The sequence below is a fragment of the Narcine bancroftii genome, chromosome 12 (assembly GCF_036971445.1).
Source record: "Narcine bancroftii isolate sNarBan1 chromosome 12, sNarBan1.hap1, whole genome shotgun sequence".
Classification (NCBI taxonomy): Eukaryota; Metazoa; Chordata; class Chondrichthyes; order Torpediniformes; family Narcinidae; genus Narcine; species Narcine bancroftii.
In genome coordinates, this window is record NC_091480.1 from 103,121,020 (window position 1) to 103,137,504 (window position 16,485).

The following is a 16,485-nucleotide window of genomic DNA, read 5'->3' on the forward strand; positions in this document are numbered from 1 at the left end:
ATGTTGGTGAAAATGGTGACAATGGAGATGATGGTGATGATGGTTATGGTGGTGATGATGTTGATGAATGTGCCAATGATGATGATGGTGGTTATAGTAACACTGATAATGATGGTGATGATGGTGTTGATGGTGATAAAGGTGACGATGATGCTGGTGATTATGATGTGCATTATGAAAATGGAGATGATGGTTATCATGGTGACGATGATGGTGACGATGGTGATGATGATGGTGATGATGGTGATGATGATGAAAATGGGTATGATGGTAATGATGTTGAAGATGGTGCCAATGATGATGATGGTCATTATAGTGACAGTGGTGTTAATGGTGATGTTGGTGAAAATGGTGACAATGGAGATGATGGTGATGATGGTTATGGTGGTGATGATGTTGATGAATGTGCCAATGATGATGATGGTGGTTATAGTGACACTGATGATGATGGTGATGATGGTGTTGATGGTGATAAAGGTGACGATGATGATGGTGATTATGATGTGGATTATAACGATGGAGATTATGGTTTTCATGGTGACGATGATGGTGATGATGGTGATGATGATGGTGACGATGGTGATGATGGTGTTGATGGTGACCATGGCGATTATGTTGATTATGTTGATGTGGTGAAGAGTTTTATGATGTTGACAATGTTGACGATGGTGATGATGATGGTGATGATGGTGATGATGGTGATTATGTTGAATTGATGATTCTCATTATGGTGATGATCGTGATGATGGTGATAAAGGTGATGATGATTGTGATGATGGTGACGATGATGTTGATAATCGTGACGATGATGATGATGATGATGATGATGGTGACAATGATAATGATGGTTATGATGGTATTGATGGTGATGTCGATGATGACAATGATGATGGTGATGATGGTGATAATGGTGATGGTGATGCTGATGGAGATGATGGAGATGATGATGATCATGATGATGGTGATAATGGTGATAATGAGGAAGATAGTGATGATAGTGACAATGGTGAAGATGGTGATGATGATGATAACAATGATGGTGATTATGGGGATGAGGATCATGATGATGATGATAGTGATGTTGATGGTGACAATGGTGATGATGGTTATGATGGTATTGATGGTGATGTTGATGGCGACGATGGTGATCATGGTGATGATGATGGTGATGATGTTGATAATGGTGATGGTGATGATGATGGAGATGAAGTTGATGATGGAGAAAATGTTGATGATGATGATGGCGATGATGATGATGGTGACGATTTTGATTATGGTGATGATGGTGCTGATGTTGCTAATGGTGATTGTGATGATGATGCAGATGATGTTGATGATGGTGAAGATGTTGAAGATGGTGTTGATGGCGATGATGGTGACGATAATGATGATGATGGTGGTGACCAAGGTGTTGATGGTGATTGGGATGTAAATGGTGACGAGGATGAAAATGGTGACGATGGTGATGATGGTGATGATGGTGACAATGATGGTGAACATCGTGATGTTTGTTCTGATGGTGATCATGGTGCTGATGGTGATGATGGTGATTATGTTGAATTGACGATTCTCATGATGGTGATGATCGTGATGATGGTGATAAAGGTGACGATGATTTTGATGATGGTGACGATGATGGTGACGATGGTGACAATGGTGATGATGGTGACGATGGTGACCATGGTAACGATGATGATGATGGTGATGATGTTGAAAATGGTGCCAATGATGATGATGGTCATTATAGTGACAGTGGTGTCAATGGTGATGTTGGTGAATATGGTGACAATGGTGATGATGGTGACCATGGTAACGATGATGATGATGGTGATGATGTTGAAGATGGTGCCAATGATGATGATGGTCATTATAGTGACAGTGGTGTCAATGGTGATGTTGGTCAAAATGGTGACAATGGAGATGATGGTGATGATGGTTATGATGGTGATGATGTTGATGAATGTGCCAATGATGATGATGGTGGTTATAGTAACACTGATAATGATGGTGATGATGGTGTTGATGGTGGTAAAGGTGACGATGATGCTGGTGATTATTATGTGGATTATGACAATGGAGATGATGGTTATCATGGTGACGATAATGTTGACGATGGTGATGATGATGGTGATGATGGTGACCATGGAGATTATGGTGATTATGTTGACGATGATGTTGACGATGGTGATGATGATGGTGATGATGGTGACCATGGAGATTATGGTGATTATGTTGATGTGGTGAAGAGTTTTATGATGTTGACAATGTTGACGATGGTGATGATGATGGTGATGATGGTGATGATGGTGATTATGTTGAATTGACGATTCTCATGATGGTGATGATCGTGATGATGGTGATAAAGGTGACGATGATTGTGATGATTGTGACGATGATGGTGACGATGGTGAAAGTGGTAATGATGATGATGATGGTGATGATGATGAAAATGGTTATGATGGTAATGATGTTGAAGATGGTGCCAATGATGATGATGGTCATTATAGTGACAGTGGTGACAATGGTGATGTTGGTGACAAAGCTGACAATGGAGATGATGGTGATGATGATTATGATGGTGATGATGTTGATGAATGTGCCAATGATGATGATGGTGGTTATAGTGACACTGATGATGATGGTGATGATGGTGTTGATGGTGGTAAAGGTGACGATGATGCTGGTGATTATGATGTGGATTATGACGATGGAGATGATGGTTTTCATGGTGACGATGATGGTGATGATGATGGTGACGATGGTGATGATGGTGATGATGGTGACGAGGATGATGATGATGGTGGTGACCAAGGTGATGATGGTCATGAGGATGAAAATGGTGACAATGGTGATGATGGTGATGATAGCGATGATGGTGATAATAGTTATGATGGTAATGATGTTGAAGATGGTGCCAATGATGATGATGGTGGTGATAGTGAAAATGATGATGATGGTGATAATGACAATGATGTTTATGATGATGATGATGTTGATGATGGTGACGATGATGTAAATGGTTATGATGGTAATGATGTTGAAGATGGTGCCAATGATGATGATGTTCGTTATAGTGACAGTGGTGACAATGGTGATGTTGTTGAAAATGCTGACAATGGAGATGATGGTGATGATGGTTATGATGGTGATGATGTTGATGAATGTGCCAATGATGATGATGGTGGTTATAGTGACACTGATGATGATGGTGATGATGGTGTTGATGGTGATAAAGGTGACGATGATGATTGTATTTATGATGTGGATTATGACGATGGAGATTATGGTTTTCATGGTGACAATGATGGTGATGATGGTGATGATGATGGTGACGATGGTGATGATGGTGTTGATGGTGACCATGGCGATTATGTTGATTATGTTGATGTGGTGAAGAGTTTTATGATGTTGACAATGTTGACGATGGTGATGATGATGGTGATGATGGTGATGTTGGTGATTATGTTGAATTGATGATTCTCATTATGGTGATGATCGTGATGATGGTGATAAAGGTGATGATGATTGTGATGATGGTGATGATGGTGATGATGATGTTGATAATCGTGACGATGATGATGATGATGATGATGGTGACAATGGTAATAATGGTTATGATGGTATTGATGGTGATGTCGATGATGATGATGATGATGGTGATGATGGTGATAATGGTGATGGTGATGATGATGGAGATGATGGAGATGATGATGATCATGATGATGGTGATGATGGTGATGATGGTGACGATGATGTTGATAATCGTGACGATGATGATGATGATGATGATGATGGTGACAATGGTAATGATGGTTATGATGGTATTGATGGTGATGTCGATGATGACGATGATGATGGTGATGATGGTGATAATGGTGATGGTCATGATGATGGAGATGATGGAGATGATGATGATCATGATGATGGTGATGATGGTGATGATGAGGAAGATAGTGATGATAGTGACAATGGTGAAGATGGTGATGGTGATGATAACAATGATGGTGATTATGGGGATGAGGATCATGATGATGATGATAGTGATGATGATGGTGACAATGGTGATGATGGTTATGATGGTATTAATGGTGATGTTAATGGTGACGATGGTGATGATGGTGATGATGATGGTGATGATGTTGATAATGGTGATGGTGATGATGATGGAGATGAAGTTGATGATGGAGAAAATGTTGATGATGATGATGGTGATGATGATGATGGTGACGATTTTGATTATGGTGATGATGGTGCTGATGTTGCTAATGGTGATTGTGATGATGATGCAGATGATGTTGATGATGGTGAAGATGTTGAAGATGGTGTTGATGGCGATGATGATGACGATAATGATGATTATGGTGGTGACCAAGGTGATGATGGTGATGAGGATGAAAATGGTGACGAGGATGAAAATGGTGACGATGGTGATGATGGTGATGATGGTGACAATGATGGTGAACATCGTGATGTTTGTTCTGATGGTGATCATGGTGCTGATGGTGATGATGGTGATTATGTTGAATTGACGATTCTCATGATGGTGATGATCGTGATGATGGTGATGATGGTGATGATGGTGACGATGATGTTGATAATCGTGACGATGATGATGATGATGATGATGATGGTGACAATGGTAATGATGGTTATGATGGTATTGATGGTGATGTCGATGATGACGATGATGATGGTGATGATGGTGATAATGGTGATGGTCATGATGATGGAGATGATGGAGATGATGATGATCATGATGATGGTGATGATGGTGATGATGAGGAAGATAGTGATGATAGTGACAATGGTGAAGATGGTGATGGTGATGATAACAATGATGGTGATTATGGGGATGAGGATCATGATGATGATGATAGTGATGATGATGGTGACAATGGTGATGATGGTTATGATGGTATTAATGGTGATGTTGATGGTGACGATGGTGATGATGGTGATGATGATGGTGATGATGTTGATAATGGTGATGGTGATGATGATGGAGATGAAGTTGATGATGGAGAAAATGTTGATGATGATGATGGTGATGATGATGATGGTGACGATTTTGATTATGGTGATGATGGTGCTGATGTTGCTAATGGTGATTGTGATGATGATGCAGATGATGTTGATGATGGTGAAGATGTTGAAGATGGTGTTGATGGCGATGATGATGACGATAATGATGATTATGGTGGTGACCAAGGTGATGATGGTGATGAGGATGAAAATGGTGACGAGGATGAAAATGGTGATGATGGTGATGATGGTGATGATGGTGACAATGATGGTGAACATCCTGATGTTTGTTCTGATGGTGATCATGGTGCTGATGGTGATGATGGTGATTATGTTGAATTGACGATTCTCATGATGGTGATGATCGTGATGATGGTTATAAAGGTGACGATGATTGTGATGATGGTGACGATGTTGAAGATGGTGCCAATGATGATGATGGTCATTATAGTGACAGTGGTGTCAATGGTGATGTTGGTGAAAATGGTGACAATGGAGATGATGTTGATGATGGTTATGATGGTGATGATGTTGATGAATGTGCCAATGATGATGATGGTGGTTATAGTAACACTGATAATGATGGTGATGATGGTGTTGATGGTGATAAAGGTGACGATGATGCTGGTGATTATGATGTGGATTATGACAATGGAGATGATGTTTATCATGGTGATGATGATGGTGATGATGGTGATGATGATGGTGATGATGGTGACCATGGAGATTATGGTGATTATGTTGATGTGGTGAAGAGTTTTATGATGCTGACAATGTTGACGATGGTGATGATGATAGTGATGATGGTGATGATGGTGATTATGTTGAATTGACGATTTTCATGATGGTGATGATCGTGATGATGGTGATAAATGTGACGATGATTGTGATGATGGTGACGATGATGGTGACGATGGTGACGATGGTGATGATGGTGACGATGGTGACAGTGGTAATGATGATGATGATGGTGATGATGATGAAAATGGTTATGATGGTAATGATGTTGAAGATGGTGCCAATGATGATGATGGTCATTATAGTGACAATGGTGACAATGGTGATGTTGGTGACAAAGCTGACAATGGAGATGATGGTGATGATGTTTATGATGGTGATGATGTTGATGAATGTGCCAATGATGATGATGGTGGTTATAGTGACACTGATGATGATGGTGATGATGGTGTTGATGGTGATAAAGGTGACGATGATGATGGTGATTGTGATGTGGATTATGACGATGGAGATGATGGTTTTCATGGTGACGATGATGGTGATGATGATGGTGACGATGGTGATGATGGTGATGATGGTGACCATGGCGATTATGTTGATTATGTTGATGTGGTGAAGAGTTTTATGATGTTGACAATGTTGACGATGGTGATGATGATGGTGATGATGGTGATGATGGTGATTACGGTTATGATGGTGATGCTGGTGATGCTGGTGATTATGATGGTGATGATGGTGATAATGGTACTCATGATGATAATGCTAATGATTGTGACGATGATGGTGATGATGATGGTGATGATGGTGATGATGGTGATTATGTTGAGTTTTCGATTCTCATGATGGTGATGATCGTGATGATGGTGATAAAGGTGACGATGATGGTGACGATGGTGACGATGGTAATGATGATGATGGTGATGATGGTGATGATGATGATGATGGTCATTATAGTGACAGTGGTGACAATGGTGATTTTGCTGAAAATGGTGACAATGGAGATGATGATGTTGATGATGATGATGATGATGATGGTGATGATAGTGATGATGAGGAAGATAGTGATGATGGTGACAATGGTGAAGATGGTGATGGTGATGATAACGATGATGGTGATTATGGTGATGAGGATTATGATGATAATGATGATAGTGATGATGATGGTGACAATGGTGATGATGGTTATGATGGTGGCGAAGATGGTGATGATGGTGATTATGTTGAATTGACGATTCTAATGATGGTGATGATCGGGATGATGGTGATAAAGGTGATGGTGATTGTGATGATGGTGACGATGGTGACGATGGTGATGATGGTAACGATGATGATGATGGTGACGTTGATGGTGATTATGGTTATGATGGTGATGCTGGTGATGCTGGTGTTTATGATGGTGATGATGGTGATAATGGTACTCATGATGATAATGCTAATGATTGTGATGATGATGGTGATGATGATGGTGATGATGGTGATGATGGTGATTATGTTGAGTTTTCGATTCTCATGATGGTGATGATCGTGATGAAGGTGATAAAGGTGATGATGATGGTGACGATGGTGACGATTGTAATGATGATGATGATGGTGATGATGGTGATGATGATGAAAATGTTTATGATGGTAATGATGTTGAAGATGGTGCCAATGATGATGATGGTCATTATAGTGACAGTGGTGACAATGGTGATTTTGGTGAAAACGGTGACAATGGAGATGATGCTGAAGATGGTGACGATGGTGGCAATGGAGATGATGATGATGATGATGATGGTGATGATAGTGATGATGAGGAAGATAGTGATGGTAGTGACAATGGTGAAGATGGTGATGGTGATGATAACGATGATGGTGATTATGGTGATGAGGATTATGATGATGATGATGATAGTGATGATGATGGTGACAATGGTGATGATGGTTATGATGTTATTGATGGTGATGTTGATGGTAACGATGGTGATGATGGTGATGATGATGGTGATGATGTTGATAATGGTGATGGTGATGATGATGATGATGGTGATAAAGGTGATGATGATGGTGACGATGGTGACGATGGTAATTATGATGATGATGGTGATGATGGTGATGATGATGAAAATGGTTATGATGGTAATGATGTTGAAGATGGTGCCAATGATGATGATGGTCATTATAGTGACAGTGGTGACAATGGTGTTTTTGCTGAAAATGGTGACAATGGAGATGATGCTGATGATGGTGACGATGGTGGCAATGGAGATGATGATGATGATGATGATGATGATGATGATGGTGATGATAGTGATGATGAGGAAGATAGTGATGATGAGGAAGATAGTGATGATAGTGACAATGGTGAAGATGGTGATGGTGATGATAACGATGATGGTGATTATGGTGATGAGGATTATGATGATGATGATGATAGTGATGATGATGGTGACAATGGTGATGATGGTTATGATGGTATTGATGGTGATGTTGATGGTAACGATGGTGATGATGGTGATGATGATGGTGATGATGTTGATAATGGTGATGGTGATGATAATGGAGATGAAGTTGTTGATCGAGAAAATGTTGATGATGATGATGATGATGGCGATGATGATGACGGTGACGATTTTGATTATGGTGACGATGGTGCTTATGTTGCTAATGGTGATTGTGATGATGCAGATGATGTTGATGATGGTGAAGATGTTGAAGATCGTGATCATGACGATGATGGTGACGATAATGATGATGATGGTGGTGACCAAGGTGATGATGGTGATGAGGATGAAAATGGTGATGATGGTGATGATGGTGACAATGATGGTGAAGATCGCGATGTTTGTTATGATGGTGATCATGGTGATGATGGTGATTATGTTGAATTGACGATTCTCATGATGGTGATGATCGTGATGATGGTGATAAAGGTGACAATGATTGTGATGATGGTGACGATGATGGTGACGATGGTAACGATGATGATGATGGTGATGATGTTGAAGATGGTGCCAATGATGATGATGGTCATTATAGTGACATTGGTGACAATGGTGATGTTGGTGAAAATGGTGACAATGGAGATGATGGTGATGACGGTTGTAATGGTGATAATGTTGATGAATGTGCCAATGATGATGATGGTGGTTATCTTTGGCTTGGCTTCGTGGACGAAGATTTATGGAGGGGATAAAAAGTCCACGTCAGCTGTAGGCTCGTTTGTGGCTGACAAGTCCGATGCGGGACAGGCAGACACGATTGCAGCAGTTGCAGGGTGACGATGGTGATGATGGTGATGATGATGTTGATGATGTTGATAATGGTGATGGTGATGATGATTGAGATGAAGTTGATGATGGAGAAGATCTTGATAATGATAATGATGATGGCGATGATGGTGATGGTGATGATTTTGATTATGGTGATGATGGTGCTGATGTTGCTAATGGTGATGGTGATGATGATGCAGATGATGTTGATTATGGTGAAGATGTTGAAGATGGTGATGATGGCGATAATGGTGACGATAATGATGATGATGGTGGTGACCAAGGTGATGATGGTGATGAGGATGAAAATGGTGACGATGGTGCTGATGGTGATGATGGTGATTATGTTGAATTGACGATTCTCATGATGGTGATGATCGTGATGATGGTTATAAAGGTGACGATGATTGTGATGATGGTGACGATGATGGTGACGATGGTTACAATGGTGATGATGGTGACGATGGTGACCATGGTAATGATGATGATGATGGTGATGATGTTGAAGATGGTGCCAATGATGATGATGGTCATTATAGTGACAGTGGTGTCAATGGTGATGTTGGTGAAAATGGTGACAATGGAGATGATGGTGATGATGGTTATGATGGTGATGATGTTGATGAATGTGCCAATGATGATGATGGTGGTTATAGTAACACTGATAATGATGGTGATGATGGTGTTGATGGTGATAAAGGTGACGATGATGCTGGTGATTATGATGTGGATTATGACAATGGAGATGATGTTTATCATGGTGATGATGATGGTGACGATGGTGATGATGATGGTGATGATGGTGACCATGGAGATTATGGTGATTATGTTGATGTGGTGAAGGGTTTTATGATGCTGACAATGTTGACGATGGTGATGATGGTGATTATGTTGAATTGACGATTTTCATTATGGTGATGATCGTGATGATGGTGATAAAGGTGATGATGATTGTGATGATGGTGATGATGGTGACGATGATGTTGATAATCGTGACGATGATGATGATGATGATGATGGTGACAATGGTAATAATGGTTATGATGGTATTGATGGTGATGTCGATGATGATGATGATGATGGTGATGATGGTGATAATGGTGATGGTGATGATGATGGAGATGATGGAGATGATGATGATCATGATGATGGTGATGATGGTGATGATGGTGACGATGATGTTGATAATCGTGACGATGATGATGATGATGATGATGATGGTGACAATGGTAATGATGGTTATGATGGTATTGATGGTGATGTCGATAATGACGATGATGATGGTGATGATGGTGATAATGGTGATGGTCATGATGATGGAGATGATGGAGATGATGATGATCATGATGATGGTGATGATGGTGATGATGAGGAAGATAGTGATGATAGTGACAATGGTGAAGATGGTGATGGTGATGATAACAATGATGGTGATTATGGGGATGAGGATCATGATGATGATGATAGTGATGATGATGGTGACAATGGTGATGATGGTTATGATGGTATTAATGGTGATGTTGATGGTGACGATGGTGATGATGGTGATGATGATGGTGATGATGTTGATAATGGTGATGGTGATGATGATGGAGATGAAGTTGATGATGGAGAAAATGTTGATGATGATGATGGTGATGATGATGATGGTGACGATTTTGATTATGGTGATGATGGTGCTGATGTTGCTAATGGTGATTGTGATGATGATGCAGATGATGTTGATGATGGTGAAGATGTTGAAGATGGTGTTGATGGCGATGATGATGACGATAATGATGATTATGGTGGTGACCAAGGTGATGATGGTGATGAGGATGAAAATGGTGACGAGGATGAAAATGGTGACGATGGTGATGATGGTGATGATGGTGACAATGATGGTGAACATCGTGATGTTTGTTCTGATGGTGATCATGGTGCTGATGGTGATGATGGTGATTATGTTGAATTGACGATTCTCATGATGGTGATGATCGTGATGATGGTTATAAAGGTGACGATGATTGTGATGATGGTGACGATGATGGTGACGATGGTTACAATGGTGATGATGGTGACGATGGTGACCATGGTAATGATGATGATGATGGTGATGATGTTGAAGATGGTGCCAATGATGATGATGGTCATTATAGTGACAGTGGTGTCAATGGTGATGTTGGTGAAAATGGTGACAATGGAGATGATGGTGATGATGGTTATGATGGTGATGATGTTGATGAATGTGCCAATGATGATGATGGTGGTTATAGTAACACTGATAATGATGGTGATGATGGTGTTGATGGTGATAAAGGTGACGATGATGCTGGTGATTATGATGTGGATTATGACAATGGAGATGATGTTTATCATGGTGATGATGATGGTGACGATGGTGATGATGATGGTGATGATGGTGACCATGGAGATTATGGTGATTATGTTGATGTGGTGAAGAGTTTTATGATGCTGACAATGTTGACGATGGTGATGATGATAGTGATGATGGTGATGATGGTGATTATGTTGAATTGACGATTTTCATGATGGTGATGATCGTGATGATGGTGATAAATGTGACGATGATTGTGATGATGGTGACGATGATGGTGACGATGGTGACGATTGTGATGATGGTGACGATGGTGACAGTGGTAATGATGATGATGATGGTGATGATGATGAAAATGGTTATGATGGTAATGATGTTGAAGATGGTGCCAATGATGATGATGGTCATTATAGTGACAATGGTGACAATGGTGATGTTGGTGACAAAGCTGACAATGGAGATGATGGTGATGATGTTTATGATGGTGATGATGTTGATGAATGTGCCAATGATGATGATGGTGGTTATAGTGACACTGATGATGATGGTGATGATGGTGTTGATGGTGATAAAGGTGACGATGATGATGGTGATTGTGATGTGGATTATGACGATGGAGATGATGGTTTTCATGGTGACGATGATGGTGATGATGATGGTGACGATGGTGATGATGGTGATGATGGTGACCATGGCGATTATGTTGATTATGTTGATGTGGTGAAGAGTTTTATGATGTTGACAATGTTGACGATGGTGATGATGATGGTGATGATGGTGATGATGGTGATTACGGTTATGATGGTGATGCTGGTGATGCTGGTGATTATGATGGTGATGATGGTGATGATGATGATGATGGTCATTATAGTGACAGTGGTGACAATGGTGATTTTGCTGAAAATGGTGACAATGGAGATGATGATGTTGATGATGATGATGATGATGATGGTGATGATAGTGATGATGAGGAAGATAGTGATGATGGTGACAATGGTGAAGATGGTGATGGTGATGATAACGATGATGGTGATTATGGTGATGAGGATTATGATGATAATGATGATAGTGATGATGATGGTGACAATGGTGATGATGGTTATGATGGTGGCGAAGATGGTGATGATGGTGATTATGTTGAATTGACGATTCTAATGATGGTGATGATCGGGATGATGGTGATAAAGGTGATGGTGATTGTGATGATGGTGACGATGGTGACGATGGTGATGATGGTAACGATGATGATGATGGTGACGTTGATGGTGATTATGGTTATGATGGTGATGCTGGTGATGCTGGTGTTTATGATGGTGATGATGGTGATAATGGTACTCATGATGATAATGCTAATGATTGTGACGATGATGGTGATGATGATGGTGATGATGGTGATGATGGTGATTATGTTGAGTTTTCGATTCTCATGATGGTGATGATCGTGATGAAGGTGATAAAGGTGATGATGATGGTGACGATGGTGACGATTGTAATGATGATGATGATGGTGATGATGGTGATGATGATGAAAATGTTTATGATGGTAATGATGTTGAAGATGGTGCCAATGATGATGATGGTCATTATAGTGACAGTGGTGACAATGGTGATTTTGGTGAAAACGGTGACAATGGAGATGATGCTGAAGATGGTGACGATGGTGGCAATGGAGATGATGATGATGATGATGATGATGGTGATGATAGTGATGATGAGGAAGATAGTGATGGTAGTGACAATGGTGAAGATGGTGATGGTGATGATAACGATGATGGTGATTATGGTGATGAGGATTATGATGATGATGATGATAGTGATGATGATGGTGACAATGGTGATGATGGTTATGATGTTATTGATGGTGATGTTGATGGTAACGATGGTGATGATGGTGATGATGATGGTGATGATGTTGATAATGGTGATGGTGATGATGATGATGATGGTGATTATGTTGAGTTTTCGATTCTCATGATGGTGATGATCATGATGATGGTGATAAAGGTGATGATGATGGTGACGATGGTAATTATGATGATGATGGTGATGATGGTGATGATGATGAAAATGGTTATGATGGTAATGATGTTGAAGATGGTGCCAATGATGATGATGGTCATTATAGTGACAGTGGTGACAATGGTGTTTTTGCTGAAAATGGTGACAATGGAGATGATGCTGATGATGGTGACGATGGTGGCAATGGAGATGATGATGATGATGATGATGATGATGATGGTGATGATAGTGATGATGAGGAAGATAGTGATGATGAGGAAGATAGTGATGATAGTGACAATGGTGAAGATGGTGATGGTGATGATAACGATGATGGTGATTATGGTGATGAGGATTATGATGATGATGATGATAGTGATGATGATGGTGACAATGGTGATGATGGTTATGATGGTATTGATGGTGATGTTGATGGTAACGATGGTGATGATGGTGATGATGATGGTGATGATGTTGATAATGGTGATGGTGATGATAATGGAGATGAAGTTGTTGATCGAGAAAATGTTGATGATGATGATGATGATGGCGATGATGATGACGGTGACGATTTTGATTATGGTGACGATGGTGCTTATGTTGCTAATGGTGATTGTGATGATGCAGATGATGTTGATGATGGTGAAGATGTTGAAGATCGTGATCATGACGATGATGGTGACGATAATGATGATGATGGTGGTGACCAAGGTGATGATGGTGATGAGGATGAAAATGGTGATGATGGTGATGATGGTGACAATGATGGTGAAGATCGCGATGTTTGTTATGATGGTGATCATGGTGATGATGGTGATTATGTTGAATTGACGATTCTCATGATGGTGATGATCGTGATGATGGTGATAAAGGTGACAATGATTGTTATGATGGTGACGATGATGGTGACGATAGTAACGATGATGATGATGGTGATGATGTTGAAGATGGTGCCAATGATGATGATGGTTATTATAGTGACAGTGGTGACAATGGTGATGTTGGTGAAAATGGTGATAATGGAGATGATGGTGATGATGGTTATGATGGTGATGATCTTGATGAATGTGCCAATGATGATGATGGTGGTTATAGTTATAGTGACACTGATGATGATGGTGATGATGGTGTTGATGGTGATAAAGGTGACAATGATGATTGTATTTATGATGTGGATTATGACGATGGAGATGATGGTTATCATGGTGACGATGATCGTGACGATGGTGATGATAATGGTGACGATGGTGATGATGGTGATGATGGTGACCATGGTGATGATGGTGATTATGTTGATGTGGTGAAGAGTTTTATGATGTTGACAATGTTGACGATGGTTATGATGGTTACAATGATGGTGATGATGGTGATGATGGTGATTATGTTGAATTAACGATTCTCATGATGGTGATGATCGTGATGATGGTGATAAAGGTGACGATGATTGTGATGATGGTGACGATGATGGTGACGATGGCTATGATGGTGAAGATGGTGACAATGGTAATGATGATAATGATGGTGATGATGGTGATGATGATTGTGCCGATAGTGATGATGGTGACAATGGTGATGATGCTGATGATTGTGATAATGGTGACGATGATGTTGATAATCGTAATGATGATGATGATGGTGCTGATGGTGACAATCGTAATGATGGTTATGATGGTATTGATGGTGATGTCGATGGTGACGATGATGATGGTGATGATGGTGATAATGGTGATGATGATGGAGATTATAGAGATGATGATGATGATGATGATGATGATGGTGATGATGGTGATGATGAGGAAGATATTGATGATTGTGACAATGGTGAAGATGGTGATGGTGATGATAATGCTGATGTTGATTATGTTGATGAAGATTATAATGATGATGATAGTGATGATAATGGTGACGATGGTGATGATGGTGATGATGATGGTGATGATGTTGATAATGGTGATGGTGATGATGATGGAGATGAATTTGATGATGGAGAAGATGTTGTTGATGATGATTATGATGGTGATGATGATGATGGTGACGATTTTGATTATGATGATGATGGTGCTGATGTTGCTAATGGTGATTGTGATGATGATGCAGATTATGTTGATGATGGTGAAGATGTTGAAGATGGTGATGATGGCGATGATGGTGACAATGATGGTGAACATCGTGATGTTTGTTATGATGGTGATCATGGTGATGATGGTGATTATGTTGAAGTGACGATCCTCATGATGGTGATGATCGTGATGATGGTGATAAAGGTGACGATGATTGTGATGATGGTGTCGATGATGGTGACGTTGGTGACGATGGTGATGATGGTGACGTTGGTGAAAATGGTGACAATGGATATGATGGTGATGATGTTGATGAATGTGCCGATGATGATGGTGGTTATAGTAACACTGATAATGATGGTGATGATGGTGTTGATGGTGATAAAGGTGATGATGATGCTGGTGATTATGATGTGGATTATGACAATGGAGATTATGGTTATCATGGTGACGATGATGGTGACGATGGTGATGATGATGGTGATGATGGTGACCATGGAGATTGTGGTGATTATGTTGATGTGGTGAAGAGTTTTATGATGTTGACAATGCTGACGATGGTGATGATGATGGTGATGATGGTGATCATGGTGATTATGTTGAATTGACGATTCTCATGATGGTGATGATAGTGATGATGGTGATAAAGGTGACGATGATTGTGATGATGGTGTCGATGATGGTGACGATGGTGACGATGGTGATGATGGTGATGATGGTGACAGTGGTAATGATGATGATGATGGTGATGATGATGAAAATGGTTATGATGGTAATGATGTTGAAGATAGTGCCAATGATGATGATGGTCATTATAGTGACAGTGGTGACAATGGTGATGTTGGTGACAAAGCTGACAATGGAGATGATGGTGATGATGTTTATGATGGTGATGATGTTGATGAATGTGCCAATGATGATGATGGTGGTTATAGTGACACTGATGATGATGGTGATGATGGTGTTGATGGTGATAAAGGTGACGATGATGATGGTGATTATGATGTGGATTATGATGATGGAGATGATGGTTTTCATGGTGACGATGATGGTGATGATGGTGATGATGAAGGTGACGATGGTGATGATGGTGATGATG

At 40.2% G+C, this 16,485-nt stretch overlaps 2 protein-coding genes across 2 annotated transcripts; both read left to right on the top strand.

Moving 5' to 3' along the window:
* Window positions 1–3,473: 3,473 nt before the first annotated feature.
* On the top strand, window positions 3,474–5,855 carry LOC138746688 (coiled-coil domain-containing protein 1-like). Its single transcript, XM_069904984.1, has 5 exons — window positions 3,474–3,566; window positions 3,947–4,511; window positions 4,733–4,876; window positions 5,006–5,347; window positions 5,407–5,855. The coding sequence occupies exons 1-5, from the start codon at window positions 3,474–3,476 to the stop codon at window positions 5,853–5,855; spliced, it is 1,593 nt and encodes a 530-aa protein (XP_069761085.1).
* A 550-nt stretch (window positions 5,856–6,405) lies between these two features.
* On the top strand, window positions 6,406–8,935 carry LOC138746689 (uncharacterized). Its single transcript, XM_069904985.1, has 8 exons — window positions 6,406–6,586; window positions 6,633–6,830; window positions 7,031–7,243; window positions 7,294–7,653; window positions 7,894–8,175; window positions 8,305–8,478; window positions 8,512–8,613; window positions 8,748–8,935. Exons 1-8 carry the CDS (start codon window positions 6,406–6,408, stop codon window positions 8,933–8,935), a joined length of 1,698 nt encoding a protein of 565 aa, XP_069761086.1.
* The last annotated feature ends 7,550 nt before the right edge of the window (window positions 8,936–16,485 follow it).